This window comes from Mobula birostris, chromosome 10 (genome assembly GCF_030028105.1).
Source record: "Mobula birostris isolate sMobBir1 chromosome 10, sMobBir1.hap1, whole genome shotgun sequence".
NCBI lineage: Eukaryota > Metazoa > Chordata > Chondrichthyes > Myliobatiformes > Myliobatidae > Mobula > Mobula birostris.
Window position 1 is genome coordinate 40,825,287 of NC_092379.1, and position 22,359 is coordinate 40,847,645.

General features: G+C 44.7%; 1 protein-coding gene across 1 annotated transcript in view; it reads right to left on the reverse strand.

Annotated features, from left to right (window-relative positions):
• The window catches only part of LOC140203617 (serine/threonine-protein phosphatase 2A 65 kDa regulatory subunit A beta isoform-like), a 67,861-nt gene that overhangs the window by 11,867 nt on the left and 33,635 nt on the right, over window positions 1-22,359 (reverse strand). Inside the window, exon 14 of the mRNA XM_072269665.1 lies at window positions 21,925-22,016. Within this exon, the coding sequence (XP_072125766.1) occupies window positions 21,925-22,016 (92 nt within the window). The remainder of the gene's footprint in view (window positions 1-21,924; window positions 22,017-22,359) is intronic.

A 22,359-nucleotide genomic window follows, 5' to 3' on the forward strand; every position in this document is an offset into this window, starting at 1 on the left:
AGTATCCCAAATCTTGTCTTCCCCTGTTCCAGCTCTGGATTCTAATTCTCCAGATGTTCCCACACTCTGAGACTCCCACCTTGCATTGTTATCTCTGCACCTCCTTCCAAAAAATGTCAAACCACCTGTCCAATCTCCTGTTTAACAACTAACAATTTTTAATCGTCCAAAACACTGCTGCCTTGTTCTAACATGCACCAAGACCTTTCATCCATCTCTTCTGTCCTCACCAAACAACCTAAACTCCTAGTTAAACAACATTTCAATCTTAAGACTCTTGCTTTCAATCCTGTCTGTTTCTGCAACCTCTCCCACACCTACAAATCACCCCACCCCCAATCTCTGCACCTCCAATTCCAGCATCTTGTTCAACCATGACTTTAAGCACTCTGCTATTGATGACTGTGCCTTCAGCTGTCTGTGTCTCAAACTCTGGAATCCCTTCCCAAAACCTTTCTGCCTCTCTCCCCACCTCTGTGATGCTCCTATGAAACTTCCCATCGACCAAACTCTGGTCACCTGTTCGAAAATCTCCTTTCACGGCCTGGTGTCAAATTGTGTTTGATGCTGCTGCTATGAGTGTCTCAGGACCTTTTGCTGTGTAGCTGTCAGTTCCAGTTCCGTCATAATTAACCTTTAGGCTCATCGGCCACTACAGCACAGAATCAGGTCCTTTGTCCTGTCCAGTCCGTACCAAACTATTATTCCACTTAGTCCCAGCTGCCTGCACCTGAACCTCGCCCTCTGTACCCCTCCTATCCATGTACTTATCCAAATTTCTCTCAAATGTTGAAATCAAACCCTTATCCACCACTTCCTCTGGCAGCTGATTCCACATTTGCACCACCCTCTGAGTGAAGGTTCACCCTTAAGTATTTCACCTTTCACCTTTAACCTATGACCTCTAGTTTTAGTCTCACCCTTCCACCATGAGAAAAGCCTGCTTGCATTTATCCTATCTACATCCCTCATAATCTTGGATACCTCTATAAAATCTCCCCTCATTCCCCTACACACCAGGGAATAAAGTCCAAACCTATTCAACCTTTCCCTATAGCTCAGTTCCCCAAGTCCTGGCAACGTCCTTGTAAATTTTCTGTGTGCTCTTTCAATCTTACTGATATCTTTTCTTTAAGTAGGTAAACAGAACCGCACACAATACTCCAAATTCGACCTTACCTTTGTGAAAGATTGTTTCTTTACATTATAAACACCAGTTTTGTTTTTATAAAACATATCTGAAAGTGACTTCAGGCATATTACTATCTTTACCTGCTGGTTCTTAATTATTTTGGTCAGTTTCCTCCTTTGTGTTCCCATGTCAGGTGGGTGTCACTTAAATATTCCTTAGGCCATGGGAAAGGAGTTAAGGGCAATTTATACTTCTGCATTGAATTAGTGCCACAGGTACGGCGTAGCCGCGTACCCTACGCTGTAGCCTGACGTGCATCTCCCCAAAAATGTAACCACGCGTTGCGGTGACGCAGACAGCAACAACTGATTGGTTGGCTTGATAGCATCGCATTTCCTCCTGTGCATTTCTGGTTGCTTCTTGTCTCTCAGTGGCCGGACAAGCACAGAAAATTCACCCTCCTTCTGCCTCAATCCATTCAATGCTCGTACACACCATCTCCTCCCACGTCTCGGCTCCTTTCTGCGTTGCAGTAACTTCAATAAAAGTAACTCTTGTTCAACATTTATTAGCTCCAACTGCAACATGATGCGCTCAGTTTCAGTCGCCACTGCTTGAAGTACACGAAGAAACTCAACACAGTGGCATAGAAACCCCATCGCCAACTAGCGTTTTGGCGGTGAATTGCAGAGCGACGCGGACACACCAGTGCAGAAGTATAAATGCTCACAAGGGCATAGACCACTTGCGTAGGCTACGGCATCGGCTACAGGTTAGAGCCGACGCAGAAGCATAAATCAGCCTTAAGGGTGGGGAGGGTGGAGAAGGGACAAGTGGAGGCCAAGTCAGTCAGATGACATCTTGCATCTGGCTTCGATCGGCTGTTTCTTTGTGGCAACTATTCACCTGTCTCTGCTGAGTGCACAGATTGTTCTTATTAACACTTGTTGATGTGGAAATGTCTTTGGTACCATAGTATTATATGGGAGTTGAATTCCAAAACACTCCAATTGGCTCAACTAATCTGTCTCAATGTTTTGCCCCCCACCCCATACAAGAAAATAGTACTGATCATATTTACCCAATCAGCTCCTATCTGTCTTTAGACTTGTTTCCATCATGCACCTGTCCAGTCTTTCTGCTGCAACTGTGAACTATGAAAATTAATTCCATGGCTTCTCCAATATCTCCGGTCTTTTGTTTGAAGTTTCTTGCATTTACTGCTGTATCCATGGGCCTTTGCAGTGGATCCCATGACTACCACTGGTCCATCTTTGCAACATTTGAGAAAACACTGTCATTGCAGCATGCTGGGTTCCCTTTGTCCTTACCTACCAGCCCACGAGCCTCTGTGTCCAGCACTTCACTCTCCAAAACTTCTGCCATCTACAACGGGATCCTACCACTAAACACATCTTCTCCCTGCCCCCCCCACTCTCGCTTTCTGCTTGTCCACTCATCGCTCCCCACTGATCTCCCTCCTCCACTTATCCCTGTGAACTGCCCCTAGACCACCTCCCTCACCACTATTCAGACCCTTAAACTGTCCTTCCGTGTGAGGCGATAGTTCACCAGCAGGTCTGCCTGGGTCACCTGCTGTAACTTGGTGCAGCCTCCTCTACATTGGTGAGATTCGGCGTAGATTGGGGTATCATATATTTGAGCACCTTCACTCTATCTGCCACAAAAGGCAGGGTCTCCCAGTGGCTGTCCATTTCAATTCAACTTCCTATTCCCATTTTGGAGTGTTGGTTGTCTCCTCTACTGCTTGAAGAGGCCACACTCAGATTGGTGGAGCAACATCTCATATTCGATCTGGGTAGCCTCCAGCCTAATGGCACAAACACCGAGTTCTCCAATTTCCAGTAATCTTTCCCCACTCCCTCCTTCTGTCTGTTTCCAGCCCTCATGCGGGCTCCCCTCTTACCCTTCTCTTCACTTCCTCTGGTTCCCCCCTCCTCCTTCCCTTTCTTCCATGGTCTCTATCAGATTACCTCTTCTCCAGCCCTTTCCTTCTTCCACCTATCACCTTCCAGCCTCTCACACCCCCCTCCCCCTTCCCCCTCACCTGGTCTCGCCTATCACCTTCCAGCTTGTACTCCTTCCTGTCCCCGCACCACTTTATTCCAGCTTCTGTCCCCTTCCTTTCCAGTCTGTCCTGATGAGGGGTCTGTTTATTCCTGTCCAGAGATGGTGCTTGACCTGCCAAAGTCCTGTGTTAGTGTGACCTGTGCTGTTCCAACAAGAAAGATTCCAGTTTCAAGGTCACTCAAGTTAAGAGCAGTGGGGTAATCAGGTTGTTCTCACTGAATCCTGGTCTTCATTGGTGTGTTTTCTTGCAGGGAGTGCTGTTGGAGAGAAGTGGAAACACACTAAATAAGGAGAAGTATGTGACCTAGCATGGAGCAGTGTGCAGGGGAGCCGGCTGGATTCGAACTGGGGACCTTTCGTCCCCAAGTCCGACTCTGATGCCACTACACCACCAGTCGGGTCACAGAAGGAGTATAGATGGGGAAATGCAAGCAGGCTTTTTCCACTGAGGTTGGGTGGGACTACAACTAGAGGTCGTGGGTTAAGCGTGAAAGGTGACAAGCTTAAAGGGGAACATGAGGGGAAACTCAGAGGGTCATGAGTGTGTGGAATGAGCTGCAAATGCAAGTGGTGCACGCAGACATCCCACCCTGCAAAAACTCATTTCAGGGAGGCAGCACCATCAATTTGCGAGAGACTCCTGGAACTTTCCGGAGAGGTGGGATAGCTGCGATAGAGTAGCTCCTTAGCAGATAGCCGGCTAGTTTAAATAACGTTAGTTATGATAATGAATGAATGACACCTGTTAAACTCACCTCAACATGTCTTTTACAGTCTTAACCCACCATGGGCAATAGAAAAGTCACTGTTGCAAGCAGTGCAGCGAGCAACACTGTCATTATTTTTGACACCTGTTAGGCAGGGGTACACTTTAGTGTAGTCTGGGGTGAAGTATGTTTTATATTTTCTTTTTTCTTTTTTTGGAACACTCTGCCATCCATCCATCCTCTCTCCCTGCGCCCCCTCTCCCCCCCTCCCTACCCCTCCGCCTCTCTCCCCCCTCCCCCATCTGTGTGTGTGTGTGTGTGTGTGTGTGTGTGTGTGTGTGTGTGTGTGTGTGTGTGTGTGTGTGTGAAAAAAAATCGATTTCCAGGATATTGTACATAATTTGCAGCCATCAGGGAGCCGCTGTCAATGTGCGGGTGACTCCTGCAACTTCCGGGAGAGGCGGGATGTCTGTGCATGTGAGCTCAATTTCAACATTTAAGAGAAGTTGGGATGGGTACCTGGGTGGCAGTGGTGTGGAGGGCTATTAACCCAGTGCAGGTTGCTGGGAGTAGGCAGCTTAAATGGTTTTCTATGAAATAGATCAGCCTGGGGCCTGTTCCTGTGTTGTATGACCTATGGAAGGCTATCTTAAGTATGAAAAAACAGTTCCAAGGGAAGCTAGAGACAGAATCGGATGCACCTTAGCTTTGGCAGAGTTTGCATGCTATTACTTCCTACAAGGTGAAACCTAACATCATAAATGGCTGAATTAAGATGAATGCCTTTTATGTACACTTTGAAAGGCAGAATAAAATTATACATGTGTAATTCCGTGCAGCATCTTATATCTGTCTCAGAGGCCGACATCTGAACAGCTTTCCAGAGGGTGAACCCTTACAAAGCTTCAGGCCCAATGGTGCACCTGGCAAGGCACTGAAAACCTGTGCCACCCAACCAACCAGTTCTATAGGGAATGTATCTCATTGGTACTGAAAACCTGTGCCACCCAACCAACCAGTTCTATAGGGAATGTATCTGATTGGCACTGAAAACCTGTGCCACCCAACCAACCAGTTCTATAGGGAATGTATCTCATTGGCACTGAAAACCTGTGCCACACAACCAACCAGTTCTATAGGGAATGTATCTCATTGGCACTGAAAACCTGTGCCACCCAACCAACCAGTTCTATAGGGAATGTATCTCATTGGCACTGCACTCACCCTTGCACCAGCTGGTCAACAACAATGCCTACGTCAGCCTACTGTTTACGTCAGCCTACTGTTTATTGATTATAACTCAGTGTTCAACATCATCATTCCTTCATTACTGATCAACAAGCTTCAAAACCTGAGCTCCTGTACCTCCATCTGCAACTAGACCATCGACTTCCTGATCGGGAGATCAAAAATAACATCTCCTCCTCCAGGACAATCATCAAAGGCTTATTGTAACTTATTTATTTTGTTTTCTGTATTGCAGCCACAAAAAACAAATTGCACAACATATGCCAGTGATAATAAATTTGATTCTGATTTTATAATGAAGGTCCACGAACAACGCATCATTATGCATTTTAAACACTATTTATTTTGAAACTTGTAGCAATTTACTGTCTTTGGGCTGTACTTTTGCAACTTTGCACTTTACAATTGCTGCAAAGCAGCTAATTTCCTGTCATATGAGACAGTATTAATAGACCTGGTTATGGTCTCACTGGAGACTTTGTTCCAGGAGGTCATCATGCCCTTAACAATAAGTACTGTAGAACTGGTGAGTAAGGCGAACAGATTGAAATTACAAATGAGGCTAGTATGTGGATCCAGACAACACCAAGGAAACTCCAGTCCTTGTATCTATTCAAGAGACTGCAGAATGGATGAGCAAAATTACCATAGTACGATGGTATAAAGAATACATTTTCCAAAATCCCACCTCTTTCTTCTTGAGGTTCCCCTCAACTGGAAGGAAGTAAACGTAACCCCACTCTTTAACAAAGTTGGGAGAAGACAATTGCAGAGAAAATACTTAAAGCCTATCATTGAGTGAGTGGCAACAGCACATTTAAAAAAGTAGGACTGATCAGTAGGACATATCGGGCCGAGGCCCTTCGTCAGGATGAACTGATAGAAGAGCTAGTAAGAGATTTGAGAGGGGGAGGGGGAGATCCAAAATGATAGGAGAAGGCAGGAGGGGGAGGGATGGAGCCAAGAGCTGGACAGTTGATCCTCTCATATCCCTTTTGCCAATCACCTGTCCAGCTCTTGGCTCTATCCCTCCCCCTCCTGTCTTCTCCAATCACTCTGGATCTCCCCACTTTCAAATCTCTTACTAGCTCTTCTTTCAGTTCACCCTGACGAAGGGTCTTGGCCCGAAACATCGACTGTACCTCTTCCTAGAGATGCTGCCTGGCCTGCTGCGTTCACCAGCAACTTTGATGTGTGTTATGGTAGTAGGGAATGGTATTGGATCAAAGAGAGAGAAACTGATTACCTTGGAGGTCTGGTACAAACATTAGCTTCCTTCCTGATCTCTAGTGTTGTCTGTGGAGTCTACACATTCGTTCTGAGATCCCACCAGATGCATCCATTCCCATTAGGAACTTGCTGTGCTGCTACTGAGGCACACTCAAAAGATGTGCAAGTTACTAGGTTAATTGATTATTATAACAGGAAATCAGATTAGTGTAAATGAGCTCTTTGATAGAACGGACACAATGGGTCAAATGTACGAGGTCCCTATGTTGTACAATTCTGTGACTAATAACAGGGGCCAAGCAGAGCTGGGACAGCCACTCATCCTGACATGAGAGGAAGTGGAGAAAGGCTCATTGCAGAAGTTTGTTTATGCCCAGAATCTTTATGGAACATTCTCCTCTCTGAACTTCAGTAAGATACCTAGTTGAGGTGCAGGTTGCCTTACACAAAGTCCTCACTGAAATAAATCACCAGCTACAATTACAACAACAGGGAAAGAACAGCATTGCCTTTCAATGTGGTGACAACTCTTTAGCATTTGGCTTCTCTCAGATTGGAGCTGTTTTTAATAACTCACAGTTAGTTGTCCTCTGTTGTGTAAGGGATATTAAGACTGTTCAAATTTACTGAGAATGTGCAGTAATTTCACTGGAGTTGCAAGCTGAACTAGGGTACAGGGCACAATTACTGCATGCACATAATTTGCAGGCAACACTGGTATATTTTAGAAGGTCATAGCATTTCCTCAAGATCCAGTTGACGTGACCATTGGCAGTGAATCATGTAGGTCAGTGCCCAGCATACTAAATGCAGTCATGATACATTCATTCTGTGGTGGTCCACCTATCCCATTTAGTAAGCACCCAGTGCTTCTGACCCTACACCATCCTGTTCTGCAAGGGGCAATACAATTTGTCGGTAAGTGTCACCCGGTTGACATGGTTATCTTGGTTGAAACGAGCAGTTTGTGTAACCTGTGAGATTTGGATTTGGGGGTCAAATGTTGGTGCATGGATAGAACAGGTGATGTACTCTAATGTTACATATGAGGCCTGATTTATAGTCTGATGCAAAACTGGTGATTTACTAGTCAATTAGGCTGTTGGTGCAGTTAATGGAATATGACTTTTGAAGGTAGGCTTATTGATCTTGACCGTTCTTTTGAGATCATTAAAAAAATCGAAGCAGAATTAGGTCACTTTGCCTATTCATGTATGTCCTACCATCAGTGCAATCATGGCTGATCTTCTACCTTACTAACCCTGCATCCATTTATCAGAATGGTGGATTCCAGTTAATGGGGAGACATCAGGATCAGTACATTTTGGCCCAATGAAGTGGCTGCCACAATTAGCCAAAGTTTCATGAAAATAGTTTTAAAAAGGCTAACTATGTTCAACTGAGTAACAAATTATGTACTTAAATAAATACAGAACAAATTAGAATATTACCAATATAACTGTAGTACTATGATAACACCTAATAGTTCTCGACAGCAGAGTTCATACAGTGTACGCTGCTCTGTTCTTTTTGATTGACTGTAAATGAACAAAATCAGTGTTGAAGTCATGTCAAAAATTGTTGCTTTGTCACTTGGCATCAGTAGGCTCAAATGAATACCATAGCACAAGCATACGCAATTGATGCTATTTAAAAGCTATTTGCTCTAAGCATGTTGTAGTGTCTCATGGCCAGACACATGCACACAACTGATGCTAGTTAGAAACTGTTGCATTCTCCAAATCCTCATTTTCATTGTAGCATTCAAGATGATTGTCAATATCTTAACTTTCTTCGTGGTTTCTAATTTGTTGAAGCAGTGAAATTGTTTCATTTTCATTCCCAGCCATTTCTTGCATCTCCAAGCCTGACTGCTTGAAACTGTAGTGAGAAAAACAGTTCTGAATTGTCTTACTGCTTATTTCTCTCTACCTATCCCTGACATAAACCACTGCTTTTTTGAACACAAGCTGATGATATTTAAAAACTGTTCACTCTAAGCACGGTGTACTATTTAATGACACACAAGTGCACACAACTGACACTAGTTAGAAACTGTTTGGCAATACTCTCCCGTTCCAGTTAAGAGACATAGTGTCCCAAATAAGTGAGGAAATTCTGGCTATTTTTTTGATTAGTTTATGTTGATTTAGAGTTGTCCCAAATAAGTGGCTGTCTGGATTAACTGATAGGATAACTAACCAGAATCCACTGTACAGTATATCATTTATTCACACCCAGTCCACTCCTGGTGCAAGGTCTCAGCCTGGAATATCAACTTGTATTCTTCCTCTGCAGATACTAATTGATGAGCTAAGTTCTTTCAGAGTTTTGTTTTTGCTGGCAGATCCCAGAATCTACAGTCTCGTTTGTTTTCATATCCTTTATTAGCTTGAGAGACCAGATCTCTTTACAATATTCCAGGCACAATCTTACCAGATATTTATATAAATGTACTTGAATGTTATTATTCTTGTACTCCTTCTCCTTTCAATAAAGACGAGCAAACCATTTGTCTTTCTAATTGTTTGCTGTATTTTGGCATCAGTGATTCACGTACACTGGTACCCAGGTCACTCTGAGCACCAACTCCTTACAGTCTCTCATCATTTAACTACTCTACTTTTCTATTTTCCCTACCAAATTTCCTCTTGCACTTTTCCACATTACACTCCATCAGCTGTGACCTTGCAGATTCACATAACCTGCATGAATCCATTTAAAACCCAAAAGATACTGCAGATGCTGGAAATCCAGGACAACACACACAAAACGCTGGAGGAACTCAGCAGGTCAGGCATCATCTATGGAAATGAATGTTAGAGTGAATTTTTTGGGGGTAATGATTTGTTTACATTTAAGTGACTTTGGCCACCAGACTTCTACTTGACAATGCACTTCCTATGCTTCTGGCGCCGTAGTTTGACCTGATGCTGTAGTTTTGAAGACAGTATTATCTATGCATTATAAATATTAATTGTTTTCTATGTTAGCATGGGAAATGCCAAATAAATGTATCGTAGACTTAATTTACATTCCTAAAGGCTGTCGATACCAACCCAGACATGTTGGCGTTGGAAGGAAAGGATGGTGTGATATTTTGTATGTAGCCTCAAAAGGAAGCATTGTCTATAACTTTTTAAGTAGCGATTGCCTTTGTGTTTAGCATATAAATATTGAGCCCGCATTGGGCTAGCAGACCTTTCTGTGGAAGGTGTCTCTGTCCGTAAGATGCCTGCTGTAGCTTGTGTCGAATAAAGAGGCTGCTTTGTACCTACCAGTGACTCTGTCTCTCTGATGATTTTGTCCACGCTCCAACAATGAATAAACTGTTGATGCTTCAGGCTGGGACATTCCATCAGGACTGGTAAGGAAGGGAGAAGATGCCAGAATAAAAGTGTAGGGAGAGGAGAAGGAGACCGAGCTTGAAGGTGATAGGTGAAGCCAAGTGGATGGGGGAGGGGGGAATGATGTAAGAAGCTGGAAGGTGACTTGCAGATGTCGGTGGGACGCAACTGAAACAAGAGGGATAAAATGGAGTTGTGGTATGTGGATGCGAGAGCAGGCAGAAACAATGGGCCTACCCAACCATTCAGCTTTGTGAATCTTGGGACCAGGTGTCAATTCTCTGGACACCTCCTCTTACTGACCCCTTGAAAAGGACCTCACTTGGGACCATCAGGATATTGTCTCTGACACCACCAGCAACCTCACCGGCTCTGGAGATCTCCCAACCACTGCCACCAACCCTCATTGTTCCCTTATCCCACACTGCAACACCTCGTATTCCAACTAAGTAGTCTTTAAGCTGATGGCATGAACATTGATTTCTCTTACTTGAATTACTTCCGGTAATTTTGCCCCTTCCATTCCCCACTCTGGCCTCTTACTACCTCTCCTCCCTGTTTATCACCTCCCTCTGGTGCCCTTCCTCCTTCCCTGTCTCCCATGGTCCACTCTCCAGTCCTTTACCTTTTCCACCTGTCATCTCTAAGCTTGTTACTTCCTCTCTCCCTCACCCCTCCTCCACCCACCTGTCTACACCTATCACCTTCAAACTTGTCTTCCTTCCCTTACTCCTCCCTTCATATTCTGGCATCTTTCCCTTCCTCTCCAGCCCTGATAAAGGGTCTTGGCCCAAAACATCGGCTGTTTATTTATTCCCATAGATCTGCTGAGTCCCTTCAGCATTTTGTGTGTACATCCATTTAAAACTTCTCTGCATCATCAGACCCCAACTTGGTATCATTAGCAAACATGGATACTGTATATTACTGTAAACCCTCTCAACAAGATCATTGGTATTGACTGAATATTAGAGCTCAACATCAACTCCTGCAACACTAGTCAACAACCTCCCAATCTCAAAGTGACCTATTTATTCCTGGTCATTATTTTCTGTTTATTAACTGATCCTCAACCCACACAAGAATATTTCCTTCAATCCCATGTGCTTTATGATTTCTTCTGTGGCACTTTATTCAAGGTCTTCTGAAAGTCTAATGAGCAGCATTACTGTCTTCCTCATCAATTCTCAGCAAACTTGAACAAGTTACACGCCAATTCTGATCAGTCCAACTTTTTCAAATGTGCTGTTGCCAGTCACTCAATGATAGGCTTTAAGTATTTTCTCTGCAATTGTCTTCTCCCAACTTTGTTAAAGAGTGGGGTTACGTTTACTTCCTTCCAGTTGAGGGGAACCTCAAGAAGAAAGAGGTGGGATTTTGGAAAATGTATTCTTTCTACCATCGTACTATGGTAATTTTGCTCATCCATTCTGCAGTCTCTTGAATAGATACAAGGACTGGAGTTTCCTTGGTGTTGTCTGGATCCACATACTAGCCTCATTTGTAATTTCAATCTGTTCGCCTTACTCACCAGTTCTACAGTACTTATTGTTAAGGGCATGATGACCTCCTGGAGCAAAGTCTCCAATGACACCATAACCAGGTCTATTAATGCTGTCTCATATGACAGGAAATTAGCTGCTTTGCAGCAATTTTAAAGTGCAAAGTTGCAAAAGTACAGCCCAAAGACAGTAAATTGCTACAAATTTCAAAATAACTAGTGCTTAAAATGCATAATGATGCATTGTTCGTGGACCTTCATTATAAAATCAGAATCAAGTTTATTATCACTGGCATATGTTGTAAAATTTGTTGTTTGTGGCTGCAATACAGAAAACAAAATAAATAAGTTACAATAATTCTTTGATGATTGTCTTGGAGGAGGAGATGTTATTTTTGATCTCCCGATCAGGAAGTCGATGGTCTAGTTGCAGATGGAGGTACAGGAGCTCAGGTTTTGAAGCTTGTTGATCAGTAATGAAGGAATGATGGTGTTGAACACTGAGTTATAATCAATAAACAGTAGGCTGACGTAGGCATTGTTGTTGACCAGCTGGTGCAAGGGTGAGTGCAGTGCCAATGAGATTCATTCCCTATAGAACTGGTTGGTTGTGTGGCACAGGTTTTCAGTGCCAATGAGATACATTCCCTGTAGAACTGGTTGGTTGAGTGGCACAGGTTTTCAGTGCCAATGAGATACATTCCCTGTAGAACTGGTTGGTTGGGTGGCACAGGTTTTCAGTGCCAATGAGATACATTCCCTGTAGAACTGGTTGGTTGGGTGGCACAGGTTTTCAGTGCCAATGAGATACATTCCCTATAGAACTGGTTGGTTGGGTGGCACAGGTTTTCAGTGCCAATCAGATACATTTCCTATAGAACTGGTTGGTTGGGTGGCACAGGTTTTCAGTACCAATGAGATACATTCCCTGTAGAACTGGTTGGTTGGGTGGCACAGGTTTTCAGTGCCAATGAGATACATTCCCTGTAGAACTGGTTGGTTTGGTGGCACAGGTTTTCAGTACCAATGAGATACATTCCCTATAGAACTGGTTGGTTGGGTGGCACAGGTTTTCAGTACCAATGAGATTCATTCCCTATAGAACTGGTTGGTTGGGTGGCACAGGTTTTCAGTGCCAATCAGATTCATTCCCTATAGAACTGGTTGGTTGTGTGGCACAGGTTTTCAGTACCAATCAGATACATTTCCTATAGAACTGGTTGGTTGGGTGGCACAGGTTTTCAGTGCCTTGCCAGGTGCACCATTGGGCCTGAAGCTTTGTAAGGGTTCACCCTCTGGAAAGCTGTTCAGATGTCGGCCTCTGAGACAGATGTAAGATGCTGCACGGAATTACACATGTATTATTTTATTCTGCCTTTCAAAGTGTACATAAAAGGCATTCATCTTAATTCAGCCATTTATGATGTTAGGTTTCACCTTGTAGGAAGTAATAGCATGCAAACTCTGCCAAAGCTAAGGTGCATCCGATTCTGTCTCTAGCTTCCCTTGGAACTGTTTTTTCATACTTAAGATAGCCTTCCATAGGTCATACAACACAGGAACAGGCCCCAGGCTGATCTATTTCATAGAAAACCATTTAAGCTGCCTACTCCCAGCAACCTGCACTGGGTTAATAGCCCTCCACACCACTGCCACCCAGGTACCCATCCCAACTTCTCTTAAATGTTGAAATTGAGCTCACATGCACAGACATCCCGCCTCTCCCGGAAGTTGCAGGAGTCACCCGCACATTGACAGCGGTTCCCTGATGGCTGCAAATTATGTACAATATCCTGGAAATCGATTTTTTTTCACACATACACACACACACACACACAGATGGGGGAGGGGGGGAGAGAGGCGGAGGGGTAGGGAGGGGGGAGAGGGGGCGCAGGGGGAGAGGATGGATGGATGGCAGAGTGTTCCAAAAAAAGAAAAAAGAAAATATAAAACGTACTTCACCCCAGACTGCACTAAAGTGTACCCCTGCCTAACAGGTGTCAAAAATAATGACAGTGTTGCTTGCTGCACTGCTTGCAACAGTGACTTTTCTATTGCCCATGGTGGGTTAAGACTGTAAAAGACATGTTGAGGTGAGTTTAACAGGTGTCATTCATTCATTATCATAACTAACGTTATTTAAACTAGCAGGCTAGCTGCTAAGGAGCTACTCTATTGCAGCTATCCCACCTCTCCGGAAAGTTCCAGGAGTCTCTCGCAAATTGATGGTGCTACCTCCCTGAAATGAGTTTTTGCAGGGTGGGATGTCTGCGTGCACCACTTGCATTTGCAGCTCATTCCACACACTCATGACCCTCTGAGTTTCCCCTCATGTTCCCCTTTAAGCTTGTCACCTTTCACGCTTAACCCACGACCTCTAGTTGTAGTCCCACCCAACCTCAGTGGAAAAAGCCTGCTTGCATTTCCCCATCTATACTCCTTCTGTGACCCGACTGGTGGTGTAGTGGCATCAGAGTCGGACTTGGGGACGAAAGGTCCCCAGTTCGAATCCAGCCGGCTCCCCTGCACACTGCTCCATGCTAGGTCACATACTTCTCCTTATTTAGTGTGTTTCCACTTCTCTCCAACAGCACTCCCTGCAAGAAAACACACCAATGAAGACCAGGATTCAGTGAGAACAACCTGATTACCCCACTGCTCTTAACTTGAGTGACCTTGAAACTGGAATCTTTCTTGTTGGAACAGCACAGGTCACACTAACACAGGACTTTGGCAGGTCAAGCACCATCTCTGGACAGGAATAAACAGACCCCTCATCAGGACAGACTGGAAAGGAAGGGGACAGAAGCTGGAATAAAGTGGTGCGGGGACAGGAAGGAGTACAAGCTGGAAGGTGATAGGCGAGACCAGGTGAGGGGGAAGGGGGAGGGGGGTGTGAGAGGCTGGAAGGTGATAGGTGGAAGAAGGAAAGGGCTGGAGAAGAGGTAATCTGATAGAGACCATGGAAGAAAGGGAAGGAGGAGGGGGGAACCAGAGGAAGTGAAGAGAAGGGTAAGAGGGGAGCCCGCATGAGGGCTGGAAACAGACAGAAGGAGGGAGTGGGGAAAGATTACTGGAAATTGGAGAACTCGGTGTTTGTGCCATTAGGCTGGAGGCTACCCAGATCGAATATGAGATGTTGCTCCACCAATCTGAGTGTGGCCTCTTCAAGCAGTAGAGGAGACAACCAACACGCCAAAATGGGAATAGGAAGTTGAATTGAAATGGATAGCCATTGGGAGACCCTGCCTTTTGTGGCAGATAGAGTGAAGGTGCTCAAATATTTGATACCCCAATCTACGCCGAATCTCACCAATGTAGAGGAGGCTGCACCAAGTTACAGCAGGTGACCCAGGCAGACCTGCTGGTGAACTATCGCCTCACACGGAAGGACTGTTTAAGGGTCTGAATAGTGGTGAGGGAGGTGGTCTAGGGGCAGTTCACAGGGATAAGTGGAGGAGGGAGATCAGTGGGGAGGGTTGAGTGGACAAGCAGAAAGTGAGAGTCGGGGGTGGGGGGAGGGAGAAGATGTGTTTAGTGGTAGGATCCCACTGTAAATGGCAGAAGTTTTGGAGAGTAATGTGCTGGATACAGAGGCTCGTGGGCTGGTAGGTAAGGACAAAGGGAACCCAGTGTGCTGCAATGACAGTGTTTTCTCAAATGTTGCAAAGATGGACCAGTGGTAGTCATGGGATCCACTGCAAAGGCCCATGGATACAGCAGTAAATGCAAGAAACTTCAAACAAAAGACCGGAGATATTGGAGAAGCCATGGAATTTGTTTTCACAGTTCACAGTTGCAGCAGAAAGACTGGACAGGTGCATGATGGAAACAAGTCTAAAGACAGATGGGAGCTGATTGGGTAAATATGATCAGTACTATTTTCTTGTATGGGGTGGGGGGTAAAACACTGAGACAGATTAGTTGAGCCAATTGGACTGTTTTGGAATTCAACTCCCATATAATACTATGGTACCAAAGACATTTCCACATCAACAAGTGCTAATAAGAATAATCTGTGCACTCAGCAGAGAGACAGGTGAATAGTTGCCACAAAGAAACAGCCGATCGAAGCCAGATGCAAGACGTCATCTGACTGACTTGGCCTCCACTTGTCCCTTCTCCACCCTCCCCACCCTTAAGGCTGATTTATGCTTCTGCGTCGGCTCTAACCTGTAGCCGATGCCGTAGCCTACACAAGTGGTCTATGCCCTTGTGAGCATTTATACTTCTGCACTGGTGTGTCCGCGTCGCTCTGCAATTCACCGCCAAAACGCTAGTTGGCGATGGGGTTTCTATGCCACTGTGTTGAGTTTCTTCGTGTACTTCAAGCAGTGGCGACTGAAACTGAGCGCATCATGTTGCAGTTGGAGCTAATAAATGTTGAACAAGAGTTACTTTTATTGAAGTTACTGCGACGCAGAAAGGAGGGAAGACGTGGGAGGAGATGGTGTGTACGAGCATTGAATGGATTGAGGCAGAAGGAGGGTGAATTTTCTGTGCTTGTCCGGCCACTGAGAGACAAGAAGCAACCAGAAATGCACAGGAGGAAATGCGATGCTATCAAGCCAACCAATCAGTTGTTGCTGTCTGCGTCACCGCAACGCGTGGTTACATTTTTGGGGAGGTGTACGTCAGGCTACAGCGTAGGGTACGCGGCTACGCCGTACCTATGGCACTAATTCAATGCAGAAGTATAAATTGCCCTTAACTCCTTTCCTTTGGCCTAAGGAACATTTAAGTGACACCCACCTGACATGGGAACACAAAAGAGGAAACCGACCAAAATAATTAATAAAAAGCAGGTAAAGATAGTAATATGCCTGAAGTCACTTTCAGATACGTTTGATAAAAACACAATTGGTGTTTATAATGTAAAGAAACAATCTTTCACAAAGGTAAGGTCAAATTTGGAGTATTATGTACAGTCCTGTTTACCTACTGAAAGAAAGGATATCAGTAAGATTGAAAGAGCGCACAGAAAATTTACAAGGACGTTGCCAGGACTTGAGGAACTGAGCTATAGGGAAAGGTTGAATAGGTTAGGACTTTATTCCCTGGTGTGTAGGGGAATGAGGGGAGATTTTATAGAGGTATCCAAGATTATGAGGGATGTAGATGGGATAAATGCAAGCAGGCTTTTCCCATGCTGGCAGGGTGAGACGAGAACTAGAGGTCATAGGTTAAAGGTGAAAGGTGAAATACTTAAGGGTGAACCTTAAATCAGAGGGTGGTGCAAATGTGGAATCAGCTGCCAAAGGAAGTGGTGGATAAGGGTTTGATTTCAACATTTGAGAGAAATTTGGATAAGTACATGGATAGGAGGGGTACGGAGGGCAAGGTTCAGGTGCAGGCAGCTGGGACTAAGCGGAATAATAGTTTGGGATGTACTGCACAGGACAAAGGACCTGATTCTGTGCTGTAGTGGCCTATGAGCCTAAAGGTGAATTATGACGGAACTGGAACTGACAGCTACACAGCAAAAGGTCCTGAGACTCTGGTAGCAGCAGCATCATCAAATACAATTTGAGACCAGGCCATGAAAGGAGATTTTAGAACAAGTGACCAGAGTTTGGTCGATGGGAAGTTTCATAGGAGCATCACAGAGGTGGGGAGAGAGGCAGAAAGGTTTTGGGAAGGGATTCCAGAGTTTGAGACACAGACAGCTGAAGGCACAGTCATCAATAGCAGAGTGCTTAAAGTCATGGTTGAACAAGATGCTGGAATTGGAGGTGCAGAGACTGGGGGTGGGGTGAATTGTAGGAGTGGGAGAGGATGCAGAAACAGGAGACGGGATTGAAAGCAAGAGTCTTAAGATTGAAATGTTGTTTAACCAGGTGTTTGGGTTGTTTGGTGAGGACAGAAGAGATGGATGAAAGGTCTTGGTGCATGTTAGAACAAGGCAGCGGTGTTTTGGGCGATTAAAAATTGTTACTCACTAAACAGGAGATTGGGCAGGTGGTTTGACATTTTTTGGAAGGAGGTGCAGAGATAACAATGCAAGGTGGGAGTCTCAGAGTGTGGGAACATCTAGAGAATTAGAATCCAGTGGAAGACATCTGCTGTATACCGGACACTCAAGTGTGTCAGGGAAGTGAAGTATGTGCAGTGAAAATTACGACTGAGAAGGTGTTCAGGAAACTTAATGGCCTGAGGGTGGATAAATCTCCTGGACCTGATGGAATGCACCCTTGGGTTCTGAAGGAAGTAGCTGGAGAGATTGCGGAGGTATTAGCAATGAGCTTTCAAGAATCGATAGATTCCGGCATTGTACTGGATGACTGGAAAGTTGAAAATGTCACTCTGCTATTTAAGAAGGGTCGGAGCAGCAGAAAGGAAGCTACAGACCTGCTAGCCTGACATCAGTGGTTCGGAAATTGTTGGAATCGATTGTTAAGGATGAAATTACGGAGCACCTGGAGGCACATGAGAAGATAGGCCAGAGCCAGCATGGCTTCCTGAAAGGAAAATCCTGCCCGACAAATCTACTGCAAATTTTTGAGGAGATTGCAAGCATGGTAGACAAAGGAGATGCAGTAGACTTGGTGTATTTGGATTTTCAAAAGGCCTTTAACAAAGTGCCCACGAGTGGCTGCTCAGCAAAATAAGCACCCATGGAATTACAGGGATCTTACTAGCATGGGTGGAGCATTGGCTGAACGGCATAAAACAGAGTGGGAATAAAGGGATCTTATTCTGGCTTCCGCTTACCAGTGGAGTTCCACGGGTCGGTGTTGGGACTGCTGCTTTTTACAATGTACGTCAATAATTTGGACTATGGGATTAATGGATTTGTGGTTAATTTTGCCGATGATACCAAGATAGGTGAAGGAAATAGAGAGCCTGCAGAGAGACTTGGATAGTTCAGGGGAATGGGCAAAGAAATGGCAAGTGAAATACAATGTTGGAAAGTGTATGGCCATGCACTTGGGTGGAAGAAATAAACAGGCAGACTATTATTTAGATGGGGAGATAATTCAAAATGCAGAGATGCAAAGGGACTTGGGGGTCCTTGTGCAGGATAGCCTAAAGGTTAACCTCCAGGTTGAGTTGGTGGTGAACGCGATGAATGCAATGTTGGTATTCATTTCTGGAGGTATAGAATGAAAGAGCAGGGATGTGATGTTGGGGCTCTATAAGGCATTCGTGTGACCACACTTGGAGTATTGTGTGCAGCTTTGGGCTCATTATTTTCGAAAGAATATACTGACATTGGAGAGGGTTCAGCGAAGAGTCACGAGAATGAGTCCAGGAATGAAAGGGTTACCGTATGAGGAACGTCTGGCAGCTCTTGGGCTGTATTCCCTGCAGTTCAGGAGAATGAGGGGAGGGGGATCTCATAGAAACATTCCAAATGTTAAAAGGCCTGAACAGATTAGATATGATAAAGTTATTTCCCATGGTCAGGGAGTCTAGGACAAGAGGGCACGACTTCAAGATTGAAGGACATCCATTTAGAAGAGAGATGCGGAGAAATTTCTTTAGTCAGATGGTGGTAAATTTGTGGAATTTGTTGCCACAAGTGGCTGTGGAGGCCAAATCATTGGGTGTATTTAAGGCAGAGATAGATAGGTTCTTGATTAGCCAGGGCATCTTGAGGAGGCAAGGGGAATGGGGATGACTGGAAGAATTGGATGGCGGAGCAGACTCGATGGGCTGATGGGCCTACTTCTGCTCCTCCATCTTATGGTCTTATGATTAAGGGGAGGTTTCTTTGGTGAGGGACACTAAGGTTGGGCTTGGGGCTTTTGTTAGGATGAGATGAAGAGAGACGCCAGAGAGAAGTGAAGGGCCCGTTCCCCTGCTGCACTTGTCTCTCCACATTGACTAAATCTTCAGTGACTAACTCTGATTTGTGTGCAAGACCTTGGTCTAAAACCCAGTGAACAGCACAGAAAGCTACCTCAAAAAGAAATGTAACAGAAGGAAAAAATTAAAAGGAAACGAAACACATGACATGCTTTTTACGAGTTTCTGCTCCGCAAAAGTCGCAAGGCGGTAAATCCTGCACCTCTCTGGTGTGCAACACGAAGCAGCGTTTACCTTAATCCACTTTATTAATTAAAGCAGTCAAAAGAATGATGTAATATACAAATTAGGAGAAAGACGTCCACTGGTAACAGGTTAAACGTGCCTAACACAATCTCTAAAATCATTCAAAAAGCTAACAGAGATTAAATTACGTGATTTGCAATATTGAAATGGCATCCCAAATGTGACTAGACCATTGGAATGATACAATATTGTGTAATTCTGGTCGGGAAGAGAAGCTTAGCTATTGAAAAATCTACTTTAACTATTATGTACAGAAGCAATGGCTGCCGAACCAAACCATCAGGTAATCACAGCATCCACTGGCACTGCTGTTCAAGTCACTGGAATAATGAGGTCGGCATTGAAAGTCATTTCAATAACTGTCTAACGGGCACTCTTTCTTTTAATGTTAAAAACGATTAAAAGGGAAATTAAGGTAGGTCAAAACTTATAGCACATCATTCAGCAACGTGGGGACAATGAGTGCAGACACATGAGGCCCCATTAAATGTGGGCCCCACCTTAGGAACCATCAATGTGGAACCCACCCCTTCACCAGGCCCCATCAAATGCGAAACCCTCTCCTACATCAGGGTCAGGACCCATTAATGTGGACCACTTCCCCAAGCCAAGGCCCATCCAATGTGGGCCCCTCCTCTGCCACCCCATCCGAGAACAGTTTCAGATTGGACAACATCTTCAGTTTTAATTCGAGCATTTGCCACAGGATGCTGGGAATACAAGCGAAGGTGTTTTGGGAAAGGAGGAGGAGGCATACTGGATACAAGTGACTGTCGACAGAGCAGCAAAGCTAATAACCTCACATCCTTGTTAACAGTTAAACCCATCGGATACACAATGCCACTGGGTACACTACAGTCAATGAAAATAAATAGGGGAAGTAGACAGCTTGATATCTCAAGCTAAATTGAGACAGCAGAAAGACTGCAGACTAGAATCTGCAAGGCAGCTAAAATCCAGTGACACTACGTACGAGACATTTACATTTCCAGGGGTAATTCTTTAAAGAGTGTTGTGTATGTGGCCTGGCTACACAACAATGCTATTAATAAAAATGCTGGAGATAGGAGTGAAGTTTCATGTTTCTTTACTAGTAGAAAATGATGCAGAACACACACATACGTATCAATGTGCGCCTAATAGCGCATGCAACGATGTGTTACTACAACATAAAGTAGTCCCCATATTATACAGTAGGCTGACCCGGCTGATGCTGTAGTGGCGTCACCCCGAGTTTGAATCCAGCCGGCTCCCCTGCACGCTTTCCATCCATGCTGGGTTACGAGCTGGTGATCTCTTTGGAAACTCACCCGGCAGAAGGCAATGGCAAACCACTGCTGTCACTTGCCTCGTACGCGGTTCCCCACTATGTCAGAGAGGCGTGGAGGGAAATCGTCCGGCAACTGGAGAAACTCCGGATGTGACGTAACTTTCCTTTTTCCTATACGGTCCAAAAAGAGAGTGAAGAAGGTTTTCAAAGATGTCAGCGGCAGATCTCGTTGCAAGTCTGGACAGCCGTTTCTTCACTCCTTTCTATGATAAGGCAAGCACTAAATAAGAAGGAAAACATGCTGATTAGATATTAAAAGGAGACAAAATGGGAACGTTTCTGAAGATAATCAGAACACGCATCTATCTGTAAGCTATGACGACAACTTGTGGGAATTCTAGCGATGGAGTATGTCATTCCTAAAATATTGCAAGTGAATTCATACATTGCCAACTCTTAATTCCTGTTGCTTCAAGACCTATTCGGGGAGATGGGACTCGTCAGCTCATCTAGGAGAAGGAAAATTCTGATCTCAAACCTCTGCTGCCTTGCGGCTGCACCCACTCACAGGGAAGGCTTCGGGAGGAAACCCGGAGCTGGAGTCCCGAAGGCAGTCCTACGCTGAATGACAACTCCTGTGGTGCTCCTGGTACCAAACTCAATCTGCCGTTCCTTTGGGTGCGTGCAGACGGGGAGCTTGCTACATGGGGCAACAGCTTGCTCTCCATATCGTACTGCTACCTCCCTGAAATGAGTTTTTGCAGGGTGGGATGTCTGGCACTAGATTTTAACACCCGTTCCTAAACCCTAAAAATCACCTAATATAAACACAGAACTCTTTACTGAGGATTGTACTCAAAACTCTGGATTGGTTCTTAAAATATTCAGCTTACAGAAACAGGGAGGCAAGTAAGAGACAGAACTGAGAACTTCATGCTTGGCTCTATAACAAGGTTTATAATTCTGAACAATTAGTAAATCCCTTTAACTGGAAACAGTTCCAAATATCACAGCATTGTTCCAGCAGCTCGAATAACCCTCTTGCTGGTTCAGAGTTTTGAATCCATAATTTGTGTTTTATCCCCTTTAATGAACGTGCTGAGGACTGCATGTTTTTCCCCGACCCTCACTCGTTACACGTGCAGATTACAAAACACACATCTTTAGCTTAAAGAGCCTTTTCTACCATCAGTGCCCCCACAGCAGGAACCCAGCAGACACCCATCTTGTCTTGTGCTCATCTTCAGAGACCCAGTGACAGACTCTGGGACAATGCAGGCCACAACTGCTCGAAGGGAGAATGCTTATGCTCGTACCGAGCTGGGTCCAAAGCCACAACTTACCAGTCATGGCTTCCTGCGCAAAGTACTTTACGTCCATATCTTGGTCCTGACCCAATTTCTCCAATATTGGTTTGAACTCGTTCTGTAAAGTGCTGTGATTTAAAAGCAAGTTTTAGTACCTGTGACCTTCAAAACAAGATAGCAGCACATTCACTTAAATCTAAAGCGATACTGGATATTACCCAGATTAAAATCTCCTCTTTCTGCCTCTCACGCAGGCTCCCACTACCACAACTGATCGTTTACTGGCCAGATACGGGTTAGAGCTCAACTAGAAGAGTACGGTCACAAACTGCAGCTGAGCTCATTTGGGTTAGTGGATGCAAAAGGAGAATAATTCGGATGCCGCATTTTTATGCCGTTGAAGAGAGGGGGCACTGAATGCATAAACTTCCTTTTAATGCAATCCGTCTGTTATTGCTTTCCACACAAATT